Source organism: Canis lupus, chromosome 16 (genome assembly GCF_048164855.1).
Source record: "Canis lupus baileyi chromosome 16, mCanLup2.hap1, whole genome shotgun sequence".
Lineage (NCBI taxonomy): Eukaryota > Metazoa > Chordata > Mammalia > Carnivora > Canidae > Canis > Canis lupus.
Window position 1 is genome coordinate 20,386,155 of NC_132853.1, and position 23,966 is coordinate 20,410,120.

A 23,966-nucleotide genomic window follows, 5' to 3' on the forward strand; every position below is an offset into this window, starting at 1 on the left:
GGGAATTTCTGGGTGGCTCAGTCAGTTAGATGTCTGCCTTCGGCTCAGGTCATAATCCCAGGGTCCTGGGTTCAGGCCCTGCCTTGGGTTCCCTGCTCAGTGGAGAGTTTGCTTCTCCCTCTCCTCTTCCCCTCTCCACCTCCCACTTGTGCTCTCTCTAGCTTGCTCTTTCTCAAGTAAATAAATAAAATCTAAAAAAAAAAAGAATTTCTGAATTTAGTTTGATAGCATGATAAAAACTCATCATTGCTATTTACTCTAGATAGTGGTACAGTTTCACAGGTACACATTTCCTTACTTTGCCATCTTTATTTCTCTGATTCAGAATGTCCATAAGAGATCTCCTCCTAGATTTATACTGTTTAGAGACCTTCCTGAAAGTTTTATTTTCTCAAAATAGTTGACAGTGGTTATCCTGTAGTAATTATATAAATCAGAAGCATGTAGGCCTTATTTTTAAATAGTAAAATATGCATTCTGTTACATATCCTAAGACAAAATTAAGGAAGTTGACAAAATATATTTCCAGCAGCATTACTTAGAAAAGTTTTAGAGTCACAAAAAGCAAGATTCTTTTTTAAATGCAAGTAATTCTTAAAGTAAGTTAATAAAAGGCTTTTTATACTTTTGCCACATGTTTGTGAATAAACACATTTAATTCCTGACTTTGACACACACACACACGAGACCAAAACATTTAGTCTCATTCTTCTACCAGAAGGTTGGTCAAAAATCAGAAGTTGGTTATACATCAGTAAAGTTGGGGGCAGGGGGGTTCAGAAATTGGGAAGGAAAAAGCCCTTAGTAGTTTTATAGACAGTTCAAATTCTTTATAGGATGAAGGAGAACATAAATACTTTCTGGAATGCCTGGGTGGCTCAGCGGTTGGGCATCTGCCTTTGGTTAAGGGTGTGATCCCAGAATCCCTGGATTGAATCCCGCATCAGGCTCCCTACATGGAGCCTGCTTCTCCCTCCTGCCTGTGTCTCTGCCTCTTTCTCTCTGTGTCTCTCATGAATAAATAAAATCTTTAAAAAAATACTTATTTTCTATATGACTGGAAGAACAGATCTTCTCTCTAATGATGAACTTCTTTTTTGCTTGTTCTCAGGGAATTTATGATCACCAGGGGCAGAATTTGACCGTTTTATATATTGGTCCAAGTAAATAGTACCTCTTTACTTAAAAAGACTTTGAGTATAAAAGTAAATGGCTTTACTTTAGTTCATTTTTCATGCTGTATTTGATGTTATGTACTTAATAGTGGAAAACAATCAGCATTATTCTTTTTAAGATTTTGAGAGTGAGAGAAAGTATAAGCTCTGGGGGGAGGGGCAGAGGGAGGGGGAGAAGCAGGGTCTCAGGAAGCCTGACTTGGGGCTCCATTTTAGGACCCGAGGACCATGACCTGCGCCGAAGGCAGGTTCATGACCAATTGAGACACGCAGACACCCCTGATCAGAATTATTCTTAACATTACTTATGAAAGGGACCCCTGGGTGGCGCAGCAGTTTAGCGCCTGCCTTTGGCCCAGGGCGCGATCCTGGAGACCTGGGATCGAATCCCACGTCGGGCTCCCGGTGCATGGAGCCTGCTTCTCCATCTGCCTATGTCTCTGCCTCTCTCTCTCTCTCTCTTTCTCTGTGACTATCATAAATAAATAAAAATTTTAAAAAATTACTTATGAAAGTCACATTTTGGAGCACCTGGGTGGCTCAAGCAGTTGAGCGTCTGCCTTTGGCTCAGGTCGTGATCCTGGGGTCTGCATCAGGCTCCCTAAAGTGAGCTTGCTTCTCCCTCTGCCTATATCTTTGCCTCTCTCTCTGTCTCTCATGAATAAATAAATAAAATCATAAAAAGTTATATTTTGAAATTCCAATTGTCTTAATTAACATAATTGTTTCTTTTCTTGATGATGTATAGATGAAACCAGCCTGTATAAAAGCCCTCACTCGTATATTTAAAATATCTGATCAAGATAATGATGGCACTCTCAATGATGCTGAACTCAACTTCTTTCAGGTAGCCCTCTTCTTTAGGCATTTCTGTGTCTTGGGGAGTTTCTTGCCGAGAAAAGCTATAAAAATATTATTAGCTTAAACAGTGTTATGTTGATAAGCATGTCTCTTTCATAGAAAAATGTTTCCCATCTAGCTATTTAAGTCTTCACCTGGGGTATAAAAAACTCTCCTATGGATAGGAATTGAGGAGACGGTGTCATTTCATGGTAAACAATGTGTGTATTAAATATGACTTGAAGGTGAATTCTGAATTATTTTTTTTCTTGGTTTTGTATAACATGGGTACACAAAGAGAGCTATGGTTTTACAAATGCAATGGAGAGAGTAGAGAAAGACTCTTTCTTTTGACCTATGACGTGTTTTAAATAAATAATGCAAAGCAGAAATTATCCTAATTTAGAATTTGGGTTTTTTTTTTAGTTACAACTGATTTAATGTTGTTTTATAGATTAATGTTTTATATTATTTGTGGTTTTAATGCTATTTTGTTTTTAAATTTATTTTTATGTTTTTGCTAGAGAATTTGTTTCAATACTCCATTAGCTCCCCAAGCTCTGGAAGATGTCAAGAATGTAGTCCGGAAACATATAAGTGATGGTGTGGCTGACAGTGGATTGACATTGAAAGGTGAGTGAATGGTGTCTTACCCCGTTTTAAACTTCATATTTTCAAACATTGGCAGAAGGTGAAGGTCTTTATAGCATTATGTATACTTTAAGGAAATGTTAATATTTACTGATAGGCCTAAGATCTAACTTCGTTATTAAGAGACAGGCCATTGATGGAGATAATTTACCTTACTGTCAGCATAAATTAGAGGTGGGGAAATTGCTCAGATGTTAGGAATGCAGAGGTCCATCTGAGGGGCAGAGATTTCTGGGACAAATTTATCTTAAAATTCTTACTACTTAAAAGCATCCTTTAAAGAGAAATTATTTTTAGGACAGACATTTTGCCTACCAGTCACATTTACCAAGTACAAAATGTTTCTTGTAGAATATATTATTGAGCCACAGTGAAATGAGAAATGAAATTGAAAACCACAGTTTTCCATTATAGAAATAAGTTCAAAGATCTATAAAATGATTTCATTTATTTTTATCATATAACTTTGTGAATGTTGGTGTTTTCCTTGGGATGCATTTTTGGCCCTTTTATCCATTGCCATCTCTCCTGACCTGGGTGTATATGTGAAATGATTCTGAAGTCAGCTCTTTTTCATTGAGAAACTTGTGAACCTTGTTTTGATTTGACCTTGGACATGCGAAATCATATGCATATGTTCATGATTCTAGCTCTTACCATTACATGTTATGTTTTTCTCCCTTGTTACGTAGTACCCTACTCACATCAACTGTACTTACTGATTTATTTTATTTCAGGTTTTCTATTTTTACACACACTTTTTATCCAGAGAGGGAGACACGAAACTACTTGGACTGTGCTTCGACGATTTGGTTATGATGATGATCTGGATTTGACACCCGAGTATTTATTCCCTTTGTATGTACCTTTGGCTTTCTAATTGATTTTGCTTGCCAAGTATTTTAAAGTGTTCTTTAAATGCATAGTTTAGGTAGGCTTTGAGCTATTCAGAACTAATTTAGATTTCTAGAGAAGTTTATAGCAGAGTTTATCAACCCTGGCACCATTGACATTTTAGACCAGACAATTCTTTGTTGTAGAGTCTGACCTATGTATTATAGGATGTTTAGCACTTCCTTAGTTGCCAGTAATACCTCCTCCCCCCAGCTGTGACAACTGAAAATGTCCAATGTCTCTAGAAAGTGTCAAATATTCCTTCAGGAGTGAAATCATCCCCATTTGAGAGCCCCTGATTTATACATGGCATAAATTTTTCCTCCTCATGGAGAGTAAGAGTATCTTTTTTTATTCATCTTACTGAGGAAGGAGATCTAGATGCTGGACAAACTTGCATTTGGAACCAAGAAGTCAGAGTATATTGGTTCACTTCTTTTCAAATAGAAATAGAAAAACTATTTCTCTGTAAGTTTTATGGCCTTTTCTTAGCTCAGGATAAAATAAGTATTTTTCCTAAAAAGCCAGTCTGTTTGTAGTTATTTTCCTCTGATACTACTATATGTAAGTTGTGTTTGTTTAAAACGGACCCAATGTCACCTGAAACAGGAGACTGCCTTGCTATGTGTTGCCCCTCCTGTAACCCAGGGAGGTAGGATTTTCAGGCAAGTGACATCCCAAGATCTGGCCTTTTGGGTCTTCAGCCTTTCTTCTTTACTTTTTCCTTGGTGCATTGTCTTCATATTGTCCCTTTTTATTTTAGCATAGCACCCCTGGCTATCTGTGTAGGGGTTCAGAAAGACTCCTGGTTTTTTCATTTATCATCATCAAGAAAGCAGTTTTTTCAGGCTGGATTCCTGGCCTATTAATCAGGTCTAAGTTGGAATTGTTCTTGTCAAAGTTACTAAGTCTTGGCTCAAGTAATTTCCCAGATTTTTCAGTAAAACTATAGTGGATGAATGAATTTGTCCCAAGACCTTTGTCAAGTTTTCTTTTCTGTGCCATTAACATGGGTAGGTAAATTCTACAGGAAATGGCTTATTACTTTCTTAAGCAGGACAGTAAGAAAACTCCGTTGCTTGTGGATTTGTGGGTCACACTGATATCTCTCAATATCCTTATGCTGTCTACCTTTCGTTTTCTATAGAATAGCTTCATAGAGCTACCATTTGAATCTTGCTAGCCTTCTTATTAACTGTCTCCTTCTGTCCTTCATACTACTACTAGATTAGTAGATGTATAAATATAGATTTGCCCATGTCACTTCCCTTCGAGCCAGGATAAAGCTCAGGCTTCTTAACATGTTATACAAGGTCGTTCATGATCTGCTCTGCTCATGCTTCACTCCCTGCCTTCATTCTAGAAGTAAGTACTAATACTAAACTATTTATAGTCTACCAATCATCTGTTGTTTTGCGCTCCAGGCTTTTGCGTAGGGATTCTCACTTTCTCCCTCTCTCTCCCCCACCCTAATTACTGCCTCTTATCCTTCAAGTCTCCAAGTCAGTGTTAGTGTCTCTTAACAGGGCTAATACCTTCCCACTCTCAGGCCAGAGATGTCCCCTTTTGCGTGGGCTCCCGTGGCATCATTGGTTCACTCATATCCACCATTCACCTCATTCTGCTGCAATAATGAGATTGTTTGTAGTCTGTCTCCCATTTGAATAGCACATTCCCTAGAGGTAGGGAGCCTGTCTTGGGTTTGTGTGCCTAGTACCTAGCTCGGTGCCTTTGATTGAACTGAGCTTAGGGTGCATCAAAAAGTCAAATCAGGGGCAGCTCGGGTGGCTCAGCGGTTTAGCGCCACCTTCAGCCCAGGGCTTGAGCCTGGAGACCCAGGATCGAGTCCCAGGTCGGGCTCCCTGCATGGAGCCTGCTTCTCCCTCTGCCTGTGTTTCTGCCTTTCTCTCTCTCTCTCTCTTTCTCTCTCTCTCTCTTCTCTGTGTCTCTCATTAATAAATAAAATCTTTTTTAAAAAAAAAGGTCAAATCAGGCAGAAATAACCTCTTCACATCATTTTCAACTCATTATAATGTTGACATAAGCAATAATTGCAACTTATAATTTGTTTAGAAGAATAACAAACCCATTACAGTATAATTGGTGTTACTTGTAAAATTTTTATTTCAACCTGCCCTTCAGAAATTTAAGAAAACTTCATATGTCAGCTCACAATGAATGTTAGCTATAGCTCTTCTGAGGATTGCCATTCCACTCTATTGACTTTCCCTGGGAAAGTCTAAATGGCTTCAAAGATACTTTATAAATGGCATCATCCCCAAAAAAAGACTTGTTGCGGTTTTATATTCGTTCTTAAATTTTAATATTTGGTTAATGATTTATTTTACTCTTAAATTTTTTTTGTCAATAGGTTAAAAATACCTCCTGATTGCACTACTGAATTAAATCATCATGCGTATTTGTTTCTCCAGAGCACCTTTGACAAACATGATTTGGTAAGCTTCTAGCTGCACTTTTTGGTGATATGTAATAAAATATTTTTCTGTAAATGATTCAACCTTGCTTCCTTACCTATGGGAGGTTCATGTCACATAGCCAAAAATTGCTTAAACTTAAGTTACACTAGCAAAAATACTTTCTTTAATTTATTTACTTCTATTATTTTCTCAAGTTGAAAAAGTCTACTTTCTGATAGATTCTTACATAGGTTTTCTTATATACATGAGAGAATTTTCTTGATAAAATGTAAAACTTTATTTATTTATTTATTTATTTATTTATTTATTTATTTATTTTAAACTTTGTTTTTAGAAGCATAGCTTTACTAGACTGGGGGCTCTTATGTTTGGGAATTATTATCTTAGATATCTAAACATTTTGTATACTTTGTGTGTCCTCAGGATAGAGACTGTGCTTTGTCACCTGATGAGCTTAAAGATTTGTTTAAAGTTTTTCCTTACATACCTTGGGGACCAGATGTGAATAACACAGTTTGTACAAATGAAAGAGGCTGGATAACTTACCAGGGATTTCTTTCCCAGTGGACGTGAGTACAGAGCTCACCTGTTTCCTTTAGAGTCACAGCTAGTTTAAAATTATGATACATCACATTCATCATTTTATAAGTTTGTCAGGTCTTATAAAAATACTTAAATCATAACTGCCTATGAGCAGGATTTATAGTGCTGCTGCTATATCTAAGATGAACTTTAGATATTCTATTAATTTATCAGGAAGGTTGTGTTTGCTTTTGGATGATGTATAAAGTAACAGTGATAAGTCTTACATCAAAACTGAACTAGATTTTAGTACTTTTTTTATTATGGGAATTGAAAACCTCATTGCTGTTACAGTTCTTATACTTCCAGAATATGGGGAGAGTGTGTTTTACTTGACACTGAAGACTTATTTTGGTTTTTTGTTGTTGTTTGTTTTTAGTGCAGGTTTTAGTGATGGTTTTACTACAGTCTACTTGCAGTGCAGTTGACATTGTATCTAGGGCGCTTAGGACATCCTGTGGTCTACACATGATGACATTATTACTTTAGCCTTGGTGAGACTAACTTTCTCAACACCAAGACCTGTTCTGTTTTTAGACAAGAGGGCTAATTCCAAGTACTTTTCAGTTATTTTTGCACCTCTTGGAAACCTTTTCAAATTTAATTATCAAGTCCTCAACCAGCCGATATATGCAGTCAACTGTGTGTAACTTGGGAAGCAGATACTGTAAGATATCCTTACCCTGGATTTTATCAGCATCTCGCTGCTCATCTGCGTGTAGGTTTAGGAATCCTACTCTACCCCTGCCAGTCTTGCATCCCCTCCCTGTCTTCTCTTCCTTAAGAATGGCGATGTAGGGAAACCTCTGGTTGGGCACATGGGAACTTAAAGCAGTCTGACAGAAATTATCTGGGTCTGGTGGTAAGGTTATTTGAGCTGTTGGGATTTTTTTTCTATAAATGTTCATTTAGGGACTTTTCCACCTCTTCTCCTAGGCTCACGACCTACTTAGACGTCCAGCGATGCCTAGAGTATTTGGGCTATCTAGGCTATTCTATATTGACTGAGCAAGAGTCTCAAGCTTCAGCCATTACAGGTGAGTATCTAAATAGTACTCAGTTCATGCTCAGAAACATTTTTATTTTTTCAAAAACATTTTTTAATATTCCAGTTTCAGGTGTAAAAAGAGCGAAAATAAATTCCTCTTCATTAGTCTTCCACATCTACACTCTATTTCTTCTCCTGGCCACTTGGTAATTTCTTTTGAGTATCAGAGGCTTGATTTTATTGTTTATCAAAAAATAAAGAGTAGTAGAAGTTTTACTTCTAGCCTACCCCTGTGGACGCTCCACTGATGAAATCAGGGAGAGCTGTGGGCATTAAATGTATTGTAATGTGCCAGATTATCTTCTTTTCATTTTCTTTAGACATTGGAAACAATACCTATCAGCATATGATGTCAATACTGAACTAATTGTGTATCTCTTGGTTTTGTTACCATTTTCTACATTAGAAAATCTTTCCCAGACTTTGTAATTCTTACTAAGCAGTGTGCTCCATTTAAAGAATACCATAGGTAAAGGCATGCCTCAGTGGGTCAGTGGATTAAGCATCCAACTTCGGCTCAGGTCATGATCTCAGGGCGCTAGGATCGAGCCGCACGTTGGGCTCCCAGCTGAGCCGGGATTGTTCCTCTGCCCCTTCCTCTGCTTGTATTCTTTCTTTCTCTCCCTCTCTCTGTCCCTCCACTAAATAAAATAAAGTCTTTAAAAAAAAATACCATAGGTATGGAAATAACAAATTAGGGAACTGATTGTTTCAAGATTTTCTTATATCCTCATCAGTAGAGGGTAATGCCGTATCTTACAGGACGTCCTGACACAAGAAGACAACCAATCTTAAATTGACAGGGCAAGTACCCTTTAAAGTAGTTAACCAAGTAGACAGTATTGAATTCAGCACCAAAGAGCAAGGAATGAATTGTTAGCTAACATGAGGTTCTTTCACTCAGCAAAATACTGTGGACGTCTTGCTATATCAATAAGTTAGTGTGTCGGGCAGCCTGGGTGGCTCAGCAGTTTAGCGCTGCCTTCAGCCCAGGGTGTGATCCTTGAGACCCGGAGTCTAGTCCCACGTCGGGCTCCCTGCATGGAGCCTGCTTCTCCCTCTGCCTGTGTTTGTGTCTCTGCCCCCTCCCCCCCGTATCTCTCATGAATATATAAATAAAATCTTAAAAACAAAATAAAGTTAGTGTGTCATCATATAGATGTTGTATAACTTATTTAACTATCCTATGATTGCTGTGTGTGTGTGTGTGTGTGTGTGTGTGTGTGTTTTATCATTTTCAGCTTTTGGCTACTATAAATAGTGCCTCTGGTGAACTTTTTGTAGTTGAATTTGGGGATTACAGCTTAAAGAGTTCTCTTTACCTCTGGGAGAGATGTACCATTGCTCTGCTTTTCTGGCCTGCTTCTTTTTTTTTTTTTTTCTGGCCTGCTTCTTTTACAGATTTACATTTGAAAGCCAGTTAACCCCAGCTTGCATATCCCTTTCCCATTTATAAATTCAAGAGTGTGCAGATTGGAGATAGCATCCTTTAATTTGTAATTTGTTATGGCAATTATTTAATACAGAAGAAAATAGATGGGATATAATGGTGGCTATATTCATTATAATTGTCATTTTTAGGATGTAATTTTCCTTATGAAAATGTGCTACTTATTTTTTTGATGAAATAAATGTCATTTGGTTACCAGAAGTTAACTTACAGCCAGCTTTCAGAAATGTGACTTTTCCGGGGCACCTGGGTGACTCAGTCAGTTAAGCGTCTTCTTCGGCTCAGGTCATGATCCCCAGGTCCTGGGACTGAGCCCTGCATTGGGCTCCCTGCTCGATGGGGAGCCTGCTTCTCCCTCTCCCTCTGCTGCTCCTATTGCTTGTGCTCACTCTCTTTTTCTGTCAAAAAAAAAACTTAAAAAAAAAAGAAAGAAAGAAAACAAATGCATCTTTTTCCACTAATGAAGCCCTGTGGTATATTTAGTGCTTGGTTATACATACAGCTTGGCTGTATTACAGTATGTCTGTTTATTAATCACATACTTCATAAAAATGAAAAATCACGATACCCTGTTTTGCAGAAGATGAAATGGAGGCTCAATGAGTCTAAATGGTACATTTTTTTTTCTTTTTAGTAACAAGAGATAAAAAGATAGACCTTCAGAAAAAACAGACTCAAAGAAATGTATTCAGATGTAATGTGATTGGAATGAAAAACTCTGGGAAAAGTGGAGTCCTTCAGGCTCTTCTTGGAAGAAACTTAATGGTGAGAGTTCTCAAATAATAGAGTTTTATCTAACAAATTTTTGTAGTTATGAGTTTATATGATTTTTTCACAGCCATTAACTTTTTTAGGTGATAACTAGAGCTCAGTGGCCTGTGTATATTAGTAAAGGACAATCTAAGAGTAACAACAATCCTGTTGAACTGTCTTTATCTTTGTTTCATTGGTGTTAGCTATCATTTGTCTTCTTTTTCCTCAATAGTATTTAGGTCGGAATTAAATGAATACATATGTGAAAGCACCTGACATAGGTGCTTGGCATGAAATAAATGTATAGTGGGGATCCCTGGGTGGCTCAGCGGTTCGGCGCCTGCCTTTGGCCCAGGGCGCGATCCTGGAGTCCCAAAATTGAGTCCCGCATCGGGCTCCCAGCATGGAGCCTGCTTCTCCCTCTGCCTGTGTCTCTGCCTCTCTCTCTCTATCTGTGTCTATCATAAATAAATAAATCTTAAAAAAGAAAGAAAGAAAGAAAGAAATGTATAGTAAATATTTAAAATTGAATACTTTATCTAATTCTGGCTACAGTCTTGTGAAAGGAGATGGATGTGTTTCCAGATGAGTCTCGTGTCAGACCAAATTATAATACAAGGAAAATTGCTGGCAAGTAGCTCTGCAGTACTTTCAGTAATTAGTTTATTTACTTTTCAGCTGCTGCTTTTCTTTATGCAGAACACATGCATCTTTTGTCTTAGACCTTAACTTGAGAACAAAGAAACATAAAATCAATGTCCCCTTTGTACTGATAAATAACACATAGTGAAGGGAAGAATGCCCTTTTATTTATGACGTACCCATACATACATGCAGAGTGTGTGTTGATGAAAACTAGGTACTGTAATTTCTTAACTGTAAATATTGAGACTTTTGGTTGTTTTCAGAGACAGAAGAAAATTCGTGATGATCATAAATCCTACTATGCGATTAACACTGTTTATGTATATGGACAAGAGAAATACTTGTTGGTAAGAAATTCTCTGGCATATAAAGATTACTGATTATTGGGCATATTTTTATATGATTCTTTGAAAACATAATCGGATTTAATTTAATGGCTATGTGTAGAACTTTTGTAATTTTTTTTTCCTTTCACCTGGTTTAGTCATTGGAATTAATTTTAATTCCCTTGATGTATGTGGTGATTACATGAGTGTAGATATAAGTGAAAATTAATCTATTCATGTGCTTAATTGTATGTTATACACAATAGAAAGTAAAAACAACAATAAAAAATAACTTCTCTTTCTTCTTTCTCCCACTTTTCTTTAAAAAATTTTGTTTTCCCCTTCTGTTGACCAGAAATTAATAGGAAAACCTTAACGCAGGTGATTGGTAGTTTGTCTATACTCTGCATCGAGTTTTATCTATTTAGCAGAGAGGTGTATGGTTACCAAATGTGTTAGTCTAAAAGAATGAATTAAAGAATTGTATGGCTGGGATCCCTGGGTGGCGCAGCGGTTTGGCGCCTGCCTTTGGCCCAGGGCACGATCCTGGAGACCCAGGATCGAATCCCACGTCGGGCTCCTGGTACATGGAGCCTGCTTCTCCCTCTGCCTATGTCTCTGCCTCTCTCTCTGTGTGACTATCATAAATAAAAAATAAAAATAAAAAAAAATAAAAAGAATTGTATGGCTAAAAAGATAATATGAAGTCCAGTAGAAAGAGATTATTACATGTTCTTCTTGGATCCATTCACAGTTTGGTTTGAACCCTAATCCCCCATTGATTAACTGTGTGACCTCAGGCAAGTGTCTTATTCCCTCTAAGCCTGACTTCCTTAAATTAGCTAACATGAGGAGCTCCTAACAAATAATAGGTACCAGAAATGCTCATTTCCTTTCCTTTTCTTTTTGGGAATAGTTTATTCTGCTACACAGATGATCACATTGAATTTTATACAGTTTTTCCTCCTTGTGATAAAAGTTTTTTTGTCAACTTCTTATTAAACCTTGTTTAACTCCCAATCTTCTCTTGTAAGTATAGTTCTATTTACTGGGTACTCAGTAAATATAGCTGACTGTTAATTTTCCTGTTTTTATTTTTATACTATTCTTTGCAAATTGATGTCTTTCATGTCTCCAAATATCCATGCTGGAATAGTGTTTTATTTGGAATATACTGAATCACTTCTGACTCTGTACTTCCCCTTTCTTCTCAGCATAGGTACACTATCTTACATAACTTTGTAGTACTGAGTTTTACTGTTGTTGGGTCATTGTCATATTATAGGTGGGCTATTTCTTTGGAGGTCTTATAGTCAACATTGGAAAAAAGTAGGCAGTGAAGCAGAACAAAATGACCTTAGTGTAAATAGTCTTTTTCTCTGTTTTGTTTTTTTAATTGGTGAGAAGACAAGGTGGTCTGATAGAAAGAAAACAGACTTGAAATCATATTTGAGTTCAAATTTTGGTCTGTTGACTTGCTAGATATGTGTTATCTTAGGCAGTTGACTTAATCTCTTTAGCCTGTCATCTTATCTATGTAGAGAATGCATGTAGAGGGCCTGCCCGGGCACACGTTAGTCACTGACTAAATGTTTGCTCCTGTAAAACCTTAATTACCAAATTTTCAGTCCACAGAATCAGAAGCTACTGGTTTAGCTACACTTCCCACCTCTAAAAATAGCCTGAAAAGTTATGCTTAACTAGTACTTTATTTGGAAGTCAAGCAGTAATAACACATCATGACTTTAATTAAACATCAATATTATGATATTAATGTTTCTTATTATCTTTTTCTTTTTACAAGTTGCATGATATCTCAGAGTCGGAATTTCTAACTGAGGCTGAGATCATTTGTGATGTTGTGTGCCTGGTATATGACGTCAGTAATTCCAAATCCTTTGAATACTGTGCTAGGATTTTTAAGGTTTGTTGTTCTTTTGGTCTGTAACTTTATATGGAATTAAATGGAATTGTATAATGTGATGTTTTCTAACCAAAGGGATTCAAGAAAATCACTTGCAAAAAAAAAAAAAAAGAAAGAAAATCACTTGCAGAGCTTTTAAAAAATACATATGTTTGTTCCCATCCCTAAAGGTTACAGTTTCATTCTGAGGTGGTAAAGTCCAATTAAAATTAAAGTGAAGTTCGATTTAAACATTTTAAAAACACTTTTTCCAAAAATAAATAAATACATACATACATACAAAAAAACCCCACATTTTTTTTACACATGTGACTCTGATGTATGCATTTAGAGATAAGAACCTCTACATTAATGGAAGGTCTTCTTGGCCATTAGTAATGTTTGTGGAGAGGTGCCTGATGGGCTCAGTTAGTGGAGCGCACGACTCTTAATCTTGGAGTTGTGAATTCAGGCCCCACATTGGGTGAGAAATTACTTAAAATCTTAAAAAAAAAAAAAAAAAAAGAAAGATGTGCACATGGATTATATATTGCCATTTACACAAATAATAATAATAATAATAGAGCAAGGGGAAAAACCAGAGGCTTGAAAAGCCCTCATTTGCTTTGAGATTATCACCAAGACCCAATAGGAGTAAAAAACTTTACAAAAACTTTACAAAACTTTACAAAATTTGTTGCAAAGGAATTTATTCTAGCATTATTTTTAATTAAAGAACTAGAAATAATTTGGATATCTAACAATAGGAAGATGATTTACTAAATTAAGTTAAAAACAATAACAGTGGAATATTAAGCAGCCATTAAAAGTAATGATTTTGGGGGCACCTGGATGGCTCAGTTGGTTAAGCATCTGCCTTCGGCTCAGGTCTTGATCCCTGAATCCTCAGATCCTGAGATCGAGCCCTTGATCGAACCCTCGAGAGGGAGTCTGCTTCTCCCTCTCCCACTGCCCTCACCCTGCTCTTGCTCTCTATCAAATGAATTTAAAAATCTTTTTAAAAATAATGATTTTAGGGCAGTCCCGGTGGTGCAGCGGTTTAGCACTGCCTGCAGCCCAAGGTGTGATCCTGGAGACCTGGGATCGAGTCCCACATCAGGCTCCCTGCATGGGGACTGCTTCTCCCTCTGCCTGTGTCTCTGCATCTGTGTGTGTGTGTGTGTGTGTCTCTCTCATGAATTTAAAAAAAAAAAGTTAAAAAGTAAAAATAATGATTTTAAATTCTGAAAACATGGTAAATTGAGTACTCTATTTTTAAATGGCTATGTCCAGGGATCCCTGGGTGGCGCAGCGGTTTAGCGCCTGCCTTTGGCCCAGGGCACGATCCTGGAGACCCGGGATCGAATCCCATGTCGGGCTCCCGGTGCATGGAGCCTGCTTCTCCCTCTGCCTGTGTCTCTGCCTCTCTCTCTCTCTCACTGTGTGCCTATCATAAAATAAATAAATAAATAAATAAATTAATTAATTAATTAATTAAATAATAAAATAAATGGCTATGTCCAGCATGACTGCAACTATAGAAACATATATAATTGCATATATATATGATTTTTATATATACATATATATACATAAATATATAATGATTTTTATCATTATATAAAGACTAACGATAAGAAAAATGAAAATAGTGAAAAAATAATATAATTGTGAAACAGGTTTTAAAAATGAAAATAATGTGCTTTAGGATAGAGGAATTTAGATGGATTTCTTTTTACTACAAAATATGGTATTTTTTTAATAAAAAAAGATGTATTTTTTTCAAATTGTAGTGAATCTGAAGAGTTGTAGGTTTGTATGGTTGAGAGCGTTAGAAAATTGGCCCCGGTCTTATGAGACTTCCCTGGTCCACTGTCAATCATTGTTTCTTAGTTTACTTTTGCCTTGAAGCTATGTTTTGCCCTGCAAGAGATAATTTTTAGTACACATGTAATTAAATTTAATAATTTTTTTAACTTGTCTTCAGATTTTGATTTTAGTTTTTATTCCATAGCAACACTTCATGGACAGCAGAATACCTTGCTTAATCATAGCTGCAAAATCAGACCTACATGAAGTTAAACAAGACTATAGTATTTCACCTGCTGATTTCTGCAGGAAACACAAAATGCCTCCACCACAAGCCTTCACTTGCAATACTGCTGATGCACCCAGTAAAGATATCTTTGTTAAATTGACAACAATGGCCATGTACCCGTAAGTACTTGCTCTGCCATCATTTTCATGTTGCATGGTTCATAATATCGTTGCATGCCATCAGTCACAAGGGTGGAACCTTTGTCACGTAGAAGTTGTTCAGCAACAGAAAGAGACTTTGTAACGAGAAGGAACAAATTTGACTAAATGCGAGTTTGGTTTGGGTGCCATAATAAAATTACATAAACAGTGCTTCTGACAGTATTTGTATATTTGTAAGCAGGCTGTAACTATCTTCATAGGATAGTACAATAAAACTCAACCCCCGACACAGCATTTAAAAAAAATTGTCTTATTTCAATAAAACGGGGTTGGCATCATGTTACTCTATACTTTTAAGACATTTCCATATGAACAAAAAATTCATCTTAGTATTTTTCTGTTTATTGACCTTGAGTATGTAGAAGATTCTAAAATACTTTATGAATTTATGTTTAAATTATAGGTATGTTTGAGTTGAGAATATAATGTCTTTTTTAAGTGCTGTAAACAGTAGTTGTAATTGGAATTCCTACTATATAAATGTTTTACATTAAGTGTTGTGAGCCATGAATTTTATGTACATTTATTGTATATCTATACATGCATATACATAAGCACATAACTGTGGACATTTTCATAGCTTACTAACTGCTTTAGAATTGCATGGTTCTTAATGGCATTCTCCTCAAGTACTGTGTGTATATAACTCTGTTTTGTAACAAGATAGTTTTTCAGGCAGTGCGTTTCTCAGGACTTTAGCTTAATCTCTTTATTATTAATTAAGTCTCTAAATTATTTTTCTTCTTATGAAAACTGGTATAAAATAGAGTAATAACCAAACATGGCTACAAACTGAAGTCTTTCAGAAAGGTGTTAATTTGCGCAGATTCTTTAAATCAGAGTTAACTTTACTGCTATTCTGTTAACTAATACTTTTTTTAAAAAGGCAGCAAACCCTTGAAATTCTATTTGTATTGGAAGACAAGTCATTCCTATTACTATAAGATAAACAAAACCTTATTTGTGTTTTACCTTTGCTTTAAAAGTCTCATGTATGTTATCTACAGAGAGGATCATTACAGAGACAGACTCTCCCGAGACATGGGCAACACTGATAGAATAGAGAATTTGAGAAAAATCTGGGTCTTTCTAAAAACTGCTTTGTAAGTTACTTTTTCTTTATGGCTTCTGTGGGATTTTGTTGGCATTTTCTTATAGATGACCAGATCTCCTTTCTTGCCATAATTAACATTTAGTAATTATCCAGAAACGCACTGCTTGGTCAGGCTTACTGCCTAACTGTATATTACAGTGGTTTTTTGTTTTTGTGTTTTTAGGTTTTTTTATTTTTTACTGTGTAAATGCACTATTTTAATCTTATAGATAATCGTAACTGTGTTTTCAGATCTGCATCTTTAAGACATTTTACTGCAATTTGTGTGTGTATGTGTGTGTATATGATAAATGTACATACAGGGACACTTGCTTATATGGTTAATCCCAAACTACTTCTCATGAAGCATCTCCCTGTTGCTAAGCATACTTTGCATCTCTCCTTTTTGGTGGGTGGAGCCTGTGTATGTTGAAGAGTCAGGTTGAATTGATAAAATAACAGATGGATTCCAGTATGACAGCTGGCAGCAACTTAGTAGCATTGGTATGTTCATCATCACAAATCAAGTTTTAAAAAGGAATGTCTTGAGTCTATGAGAGTTTAAAAAATTAATTCTCATTTTTCTTCATGTTGAGAATTAGGCATTATTGGGATGCTGCTAATCTCCACAACCATGCCACCGTGTGATGTGGTCTCATCAGATCTCACAAGCTAAGCTAAGTCAGATTGGGCCAGTCCTTTGACTGAGAAGCCTTTAAAAAATGTTCAGGTGTTACAAGAAGTGATGGCATTGATTCATCAGGTGGCGCTCTTCTGAATGGGTTCTGCGCCAGTACTTCTTCAGGGTGGTGTGATGGCTTTGTATGTCTGAGTGGCTCTGACCACTGACCAGTCACTGGAGACCTCCCTATTTTGGTTGTTAGGATGGAGGTGAAATAGATTGCCCCATGTGCCTGTACCAACTAGTACAACTCCACTCAACCAGAAAGGAGTCAGAAAGCCTCCTAAATTTCATATCTAATATTAATTGGACCCATTGTTGATTTTTATATCCTTACCCAGAGTTTCATACTGTCGTACTTAGCTGCTGTGTTTTAGTAGCAGATGAAATCAACCCTATATTTCGTTCAAGTGGAAATTTATGAAGCACTTTGATTTCCTTTGGGAGCCTGGGTGCTTGATGAATTAAAGACGATGTTGTTCATATCTCCTCAGGGTTGAATATACTCGTCTTTTGGCTCTTTTGTGTATTTGTCACTCTTCTCCTTCCTGGTTTTCAGGCATGTGTGTATGCTGAGGGAGGAGGGAATGGTTATTTAAATGCTAGCAAACTTTGTCCTTTGGTGGGTGCTCTGGCTTACTCAGTTTTTCTTTTTATTAATTTACATGAGGGTGCCATCTATTGCTGTGCATACTTATTCCACTAAAGCTCTTGTAATAATAATTCCATCCCCCCTCCAAAAAAAGCAAGAGTATTAGTTAATTTTCCTTAGGTTTTCTATAGGGAGGGAGGAGGGAGCTATTACTGTTTATTATATTTTTGGTAAATGTGGAATTCTGCACAACTTTAGCATGCCCCACACTGTCCTTTTTTCCTTAGTGTTGCTTATGCCTAAATCTTTTTTTTTAAGTTGGCACACCCTAACTTGTGCCATATTTGCAAGTAAGAACTCAACTCCTGTCCTTCTGTGTGTTTTCGCAGCCATGCCCGGTTACGCTGTATGTGCACCTGCAACAGGTGTACATTTTGCATCTGTCAGAACTTCCTCAACTCAGACTTGCTGCAATCTGTAAAGAACAAAATCTTCACTGCAGTTCTTAACAGGTTCTTAACTTTATTTACTGGGTACCAGGCATTCTGTTAAAATACCAAAGAAAAAAGTGGATAACTATTTATTATACAGATACTACAAAGACCACAAACCAACTGATGCCCAACTAACTTCTACTAAAATTCTCACCATGGTGACGATGTTTTTAGGGGACTATAAAATAAGATTTTGGATTTCTTTTTCATGAAGGAAGCTAAAGTATTGTTCATATTACAGGATAGTTTGTGTAGGGAGATTAACATCTTTTGGTTGAGAGTTATAGAAATAGACTAGGACTTTTGTAGTAAGGAAAAGGCACATTGATCCCAAATGTTAAACTGTACTCAGCTTACATTCAACTAATATACTTAACTAAAACCATACTAATGCCAGCAGTATCTTAGGTTTGAAAAATTTCTGTATTGTCAGTACAGAAATTTGAAGAGCATGACTTCTGGAAATGAGAATCACAGCCAACTTTGAGGATTCAAAGGAATGTGGGAAAGAAAAGATCTGTAGTACTAATTTTTGAGGTCTTTATAATCAAGCCCAAAACATGAAATATGCTTAGAAAGTAATACGGTTTTTAGAAAGGGAAGAAAAATAAACAAACAAAAAGTAGGATATTTACATTCCCTCAAAGCAAAGAACTTGGAAGGTTATATTCTTATTCTGGTCATGCTTACATTATTCAGATTTACATTTTGTGAGCATTTAAGAGCCTATGTACTATTAATTTGTATCTACTGTAAATTGTGTCTAAAGATGAATGAGTGTTTTGAAATTAACATTCAGATGTCATTGGGAGCTGGGCTTGATTAAGACAGATCTTCAAGCTTAATCAATTTTGGTTAGAAATGGGTCCATTTTTGCTTACCATTGGACTCTCACTGAAGGCAAGGCTCCAACGGTACCAAATAAAAGGATAGTTTGTGTCCACCAGGAAGAGTAGTAGTTGTGGCTATGAAACAGTGAGACTTTATTTAATGTGGGTCAAAAACTGATTTTGAAGGCATTCTAAAAAGAGATTTGATGACGTTTTGAGCACTAGCAGCTCTGGAATAAGAATGCAGCCATCTCAGGTGACTGCTTTGAAGGGACTGCCACACTAATTTGGTGGTAAAGTTCTGCCTCTGTCCTTTGAACGGCACCTTACAAAGTAGTAACACAGATTTGCTCATGATGACTATCTGGGAAAATGCAAGGCTAGTTCAAACCAAACAACATTCAAGAGCTCCAGTGTTAGAAATGGTAGAGTTGGAAGAGATTCCAGAATGCATCTGGCCTAACCTCCCATTAGAATGCCTTCCTAAAAGCCTTCCTGTGGAGAGTACTGTTTACCTGCTGATGGCTTTCCTCATTGGAGAGGGTTTTTGCTTTTACCTTTGCTCTTTATTTTTATTTTTTAACTAAAATGATTTCCCTATAACTTTCTCTCCTTTAGTTTTAGTTCTGCCCTTTAGAACAACATACGACTATTCTACTCCCTCTTCAACATAGCAATCCATCAGACATTTGAAGACGGCCATCATGTCTCCCCTAATTTTCTCTTCTCCAGGTAGAACATCCCCATTTCTTTCAGCCTTTTCTTAAATTAGATGGTTTAGTGACCTCACCAGTCCTGATTGTCCGCACCTGTGAAAGCCCTTTTGGTTTTCAGAGTTCCTCTTAAAAGAGGTGCCACTGAGAATGGAGAGCAGTGCTCTAGGTGTGATGGGGCTAGTCCAGAACAGTGGGTAGTCATGTTCCACAGTTAGGACAGCACCTGTCTGCTGCATGAATTAACTTTTTTAGCAGCCCATCCCACTGTTGATGCATATGAATCTTGGGGCTCATTGAAATCAGATCTTTTTTCATATGAAGTACTATTAAGGCAGTGTCCCCTCCTCTCTAATTGTGTACTTGACATTTTTAGTTGACTCTTTGAATATAAACACAGATACATATGTATCTCTATTAAATGTCATATTCTTCTTTTTGATCCATTTGTTCTAGCTCAGTCATTTCAAACATTATTTCTGTCATTTGTCCCATTATATATCTCTCTTGGCATTGTGTTACTTGCAAACTTGGTAGATATGTCTTCTTTATCTTTCAAGATATTGATAAAAAATAATGTTGAATACCCAAAGATTGGAGAGAGAGGGGGAGCCAAAGCCAGCAAGCCCTAAAGTATTCCATTGGAGAACTCTTTTCCCAATGACACATGTTTAAAATTCTTGGGGAAAGATTATTCTGTAAATTAAGAATATTATTATCCAGTCCATATTTTATATCTTATTATCTTACAAGATATTTCATAGAGGGCTTTTTTGAAATCAATATGTATTTTCTAACACAGTCCTCTGATCTACCAATGCAGTAATTTTATCTAAATAGGAAGTGACATCTATTTGGTGTCTTATTCTTGGTGAACCCACCTTGGTTCCTAATAATTGCTAATCAAAAAACATCTATTTTATTTGTTCTCGAAGATCTTCAGTGTCCGTAATTGCAGACTGAATTCATTGTCTGGATCTTAGTGACAATTTTATTCTTAGGTTGATTTAATCTGCTTCCAAATGAAAAGGGTTGGGTGTGTATTAATGGATGAGCTTGCTCATAATAAAGTACTCTACAATGATCTTTGAAGGGAAATCAGTATATTTTGTCATATCTATTTATAAACTAGAACTAATTTGATGGTAATGTTAGCATACATCCCTGACATCTAGTAATCAAGAATGGGATGAATAAAAAAGAGAAGGAGGGAAACCAACATACCTTTCAAAGAATTCCTTCTTGATTTCTTGTAGTGTTTCAAAATTTTATAGAAGCACAGTGGAAATTTAGGAGTTCTGTATTGAAGTTTCTCCTTGTTTATAAAAGGTTGTTGGTAAGGTAGGTGGGGGTAGAGCCCCAAATCTTAAGTACCTAAGGGTCCGAGTAGTTAATGTAAATGAAGAAGGTGGCCCAAGTATGAGAAGTAAGAGACTGTCGGGACTATGATAGGCCATATCCAAAAGATGCAGCCACAGCTCAGCCCTGGCCTTTTGTTGTTGTCCAGGCTGAGTGTTGCCAGGTCTTCTGATTCTATGAGACACTAGAAATCAAGATTTTTTTTTTTTTTAAATCTGGATTTTTATGTGAAATTTCCTGCTATTCAAATAATGGCAAGTAAATTTAAATCTTTAAAAGTACTCTTCAGAACAAAACATGTTTACAGACCACCAGGTTGCAACCTCGGTCTTAAGATATGGCCTAGAGTTGTGAAATTGCAGGCAAAAAAAAGAAAAACATACACCTAAGGAATGAAAATGTCTTTTTTCCCCCTCCTACCAACCAAATTCTACTCCCTTTTTCATGAAGAATCTGAAAAGGTTGTGGGGTGATGGGGTCACCTCCTTTCTCTACTATCTCTCAGGTTGTGGCAGCCTTTGGTGGTGGGTCACTCTTGGTTCGCCACGCCAGAGATATCTTAATGTTATAAAGCAGAAAAAGGACTGATTAATTGGGTGAAAGTCATTTAGGAATTTTTCACTGTAATTCACTAGGGAGGAGTCTCCCACTCAACAGTAAGCCTTAAGTCTTTGGTTTTAGAAGCTTGCCACGTCTCGTGTTTGACTTAGAACTGTAAAAGAGTAGTTTTAAAATTTTTATTTAAGCAAAATGTTCATTAAACACCTGCAAAGAAATTAATAGGCAGATATTGGTGCATACATCTTGGTCTCAAATTTAGTGCCTTCTTTAGTGTGCTTGTAATAAACATGTTGGTTGTTGAAGCAAATCACTTCCAGAGATAGTACATGTTTGAGACAATGGTCTCCCTATACCTCCCCCTGCCCCTGTGATTTATTCATTTGAATCCTTAATTCCTGCTTTAGATAGGATCTGCTGTGACCTGGGGCAGAATCTGAAGATGAAGAAGATTTGAACCTGCCTTTAAATACTATGTTTTCAGTAACCTTAGTCCCTCAGGCTACAAAAGGAAGTGTAATAACCTGATCATGAGAGGATTTAAGCCTAATTATATTTAGGCAGTTCCCACAGATTCATTTCTGAAATTAACCGTTTTTTCCCTAGCTGTCTGTCTTTGACCAGTAAACATTGCCCCCCCCTTTTTGAGCTTATTTACTGACACTACATATTTTAAGTAGAGAGTAGTAATAAAGTTTTTTTCTTTTTAATGTAATTGAATATATATTTCAAGATGTGAAATCAGTGTTAAATTATGTATCTGATATGGAACTTTAGTAATTATGATCTCACCCTTGTGATCTGGACAGATTTATGTTTTTCTTTAGAATAATTTATGAATAACGAATTATTGGAATTTAAATACATTTGGAAGATGATTAATGTGGTCAGAATGATTTTAATCTGTGGCAATGCTTTCATTTCAAATAGTGTAAATTATGGTACTGGGAAAATATGCCTTCTGATTTTATTTTAATTTTAATTACCTTTTGAATCTGAAAGTTAAAATGATTATGTAAGAGTGAGCTGGATTGTTGGTTTGAACTACCCAGGATTTTAGTTATCAAGTATTTATTATTCCAACTTCAGAAGACTCCTACTTTGCATGAGGATGTTACTGTACTGCAATGTGCTGTGGACTTTAATTTGTCCTTTCCTTTAGGTGTTCATTTTAATTTGTATGTCTGTGTCACTTAGTCATTTTTTTTTAACTTCTCTCAGTCCCTATCCCAGCTAATTTCTGTGTGTAATCCTCCCACTTTTCCTAACCTATAATTTAATCAGAATTACTTTATAATTTCTTATTTTGGTGTGATTTTCTTTGGTACGTATTTTGGTTTTAGGATTTCTCTCATCCCATTTTATTATTTGTATCGGCCATATAAATTATTTGTTCTTAAGTTTAGTAGCAGCATTTTACTTTAGCGACCAACTGCATAGTTCACAGTGAGTATTTACAGTGACCCAGAGGTATGATGGACAGTCATTATTCTCAGTGAATTCTTTAATTTTTTAATGCATTTTTTAAATTGCATGTATGTAGCATTTATTTTAAGCCATTTATTAGTGACATTTGCCCATATTGCTTTAATAATTACCTAAGTTGCTCCTTCATGGACTTTAAAACTGTGTTACTTAATAAGAACCCGTTTTTTGAAGAAAGATTTTATTGTCACACTGAAATGAACTGCCTTTTCATAGGTTTGCCTTAAGAAGAGGATAAGTACCTAGAAATCTTAATGTAACACAGTCTTCTGGCAATGTTAAGAGTTCTTAGAATATTATGGTAAACTGTTGTATCCAAAAAAGTCTGTCCTGTGTTTTAGTTTCATATGAAACTTCTCTGTTCCCTTTTATCAAAGTCCTTACAAGGTTTTTCTTTTAATTAGGATACATAGTCTTATGCTTAAAATTATACAAGAGTTTATATTATAGATTCTCCTTAAGTAAGCTGCTGCTTGCTTATACATTTTAAATTTTTGCCATTTGTTAGAGTATTAAAGGTTGCCACAAGGTGGAGTTTACCTGCTCTGATCTTTAAGTATCAGTAGGTTACATATAAATATTATGTGTTTCCCATATATCTAGGATCATTTATAATTTTGGTTCTTCTAATGCTTGGTGAAACATTTCTTGACATTGATGTACACTTACACCCTTTTCCAAAGTATGTTACTATTTAGGCATGCTCAGTTAACATGATTTCATATGATTTGTGTTGTAACTTATCTTTGTTGAATACTATATTTTGACTTCTTAATCTATTTTGAGAACTATCTTATTAAGAGATTTCATGCCTGCTAGTTCAATTAGAACTGTCATTATTAAAATTATTATTAAGAATAGTGGCATCATTATTAGAAATGAATGTATAAGATACTTCACCAGGCAAAAACAAACCACCAAGAAAACATTGAGAGGAATAACAGCAGGGAGGCCCAGAAGACTTTTAAAAAGCAAGTGAAATACTTAAAAACAGAACACTTAACTATAGTTTTGGTGACCTCGGTATAATTTTCCACTTGAGCTATGAAATTTCAACGAGGAAAAAGCTGTGTGTGCTATCTATGAGCCCTAGTAACTAGGTTACACGCATTATAGTTACATAGGCAGTTGCAAAGTATTAACTTAAAAATTCATACTTGAAATACATATGTGGATAGAAAGAACATTCATGTTCC

The 23,966-nt window shown here is 36.1% G+C and overlaps 1 protein-coding gene across 15 annotated transcripts in view; it reads left to right on the forward strand.

Moving 5' to 3' along the window:
• The window catches only part of RHOT1 (ras homolog family member T1), a 63,697-nt gene that overhangs the window by 33,934 nt on the left and 5,797 nt on the right, over window positions 1-23,966 (forward strand). For 5 of the 15 annotated variants that reach the window (XR_012008621.1, XM_072779443.1, XM_072779435.1 and 2 more), the window contains exons 9-20: window positions 1,924-2,022; window positions 2,540-2,648; window positions 3,404-3,524; window positions 5,932-6,016; window positions 6,422-6,567; window positions 7,517-7,617; window positions 9,713-9,843; window positions 10,740-10,823; window positions 12,607-12,726; window positions 14,720-14,922; window positions 15,972-16,067; window positions 17,721-17,843. Coding sequence is in view for 11 of the 15 variants with exons in the window: in XM_072779443.1 (XP_072635544.1) it covers window positions 1,924-2,022; window positions 2,540-2,648; window positions 3,404-3,524; window positions 5,932-6,016; window positions 6,422-6,567; window positions 7,517-7,617; window positions 9,713-9,843; window positions 10,740-10,823; window positions 12,607-12,726; window positions 14,720-14,922; window positions 15,972-16,067; window positions 17,721-17,843 (1,418 nt within the window). In the remaining 4 variants the exon portion in view is untranslated. Of the gene's footprint in view, window positions 1-1,923; window positions 2,023-2,539; window positions 2,649-3,403; window positions 3,525-5,931; window positions 6,017-6,421; window positions 6,568-7,516; window positions 7,618-9,712; window positions 9,844-10,739; window positions 10,824-12,606; window positions 12,727-14,719; window positions 14,923-15,971; window positions 16,068-17,720; window positions 17,844-19,273; window positions 19,388-23,966 lie in introns of all 15 variants that reach the window. The other 10 variants (XR_012008623.1, XM_072779433.1, XM_072779438.1 and 7 more) reach the window with 5 other exon arrangements.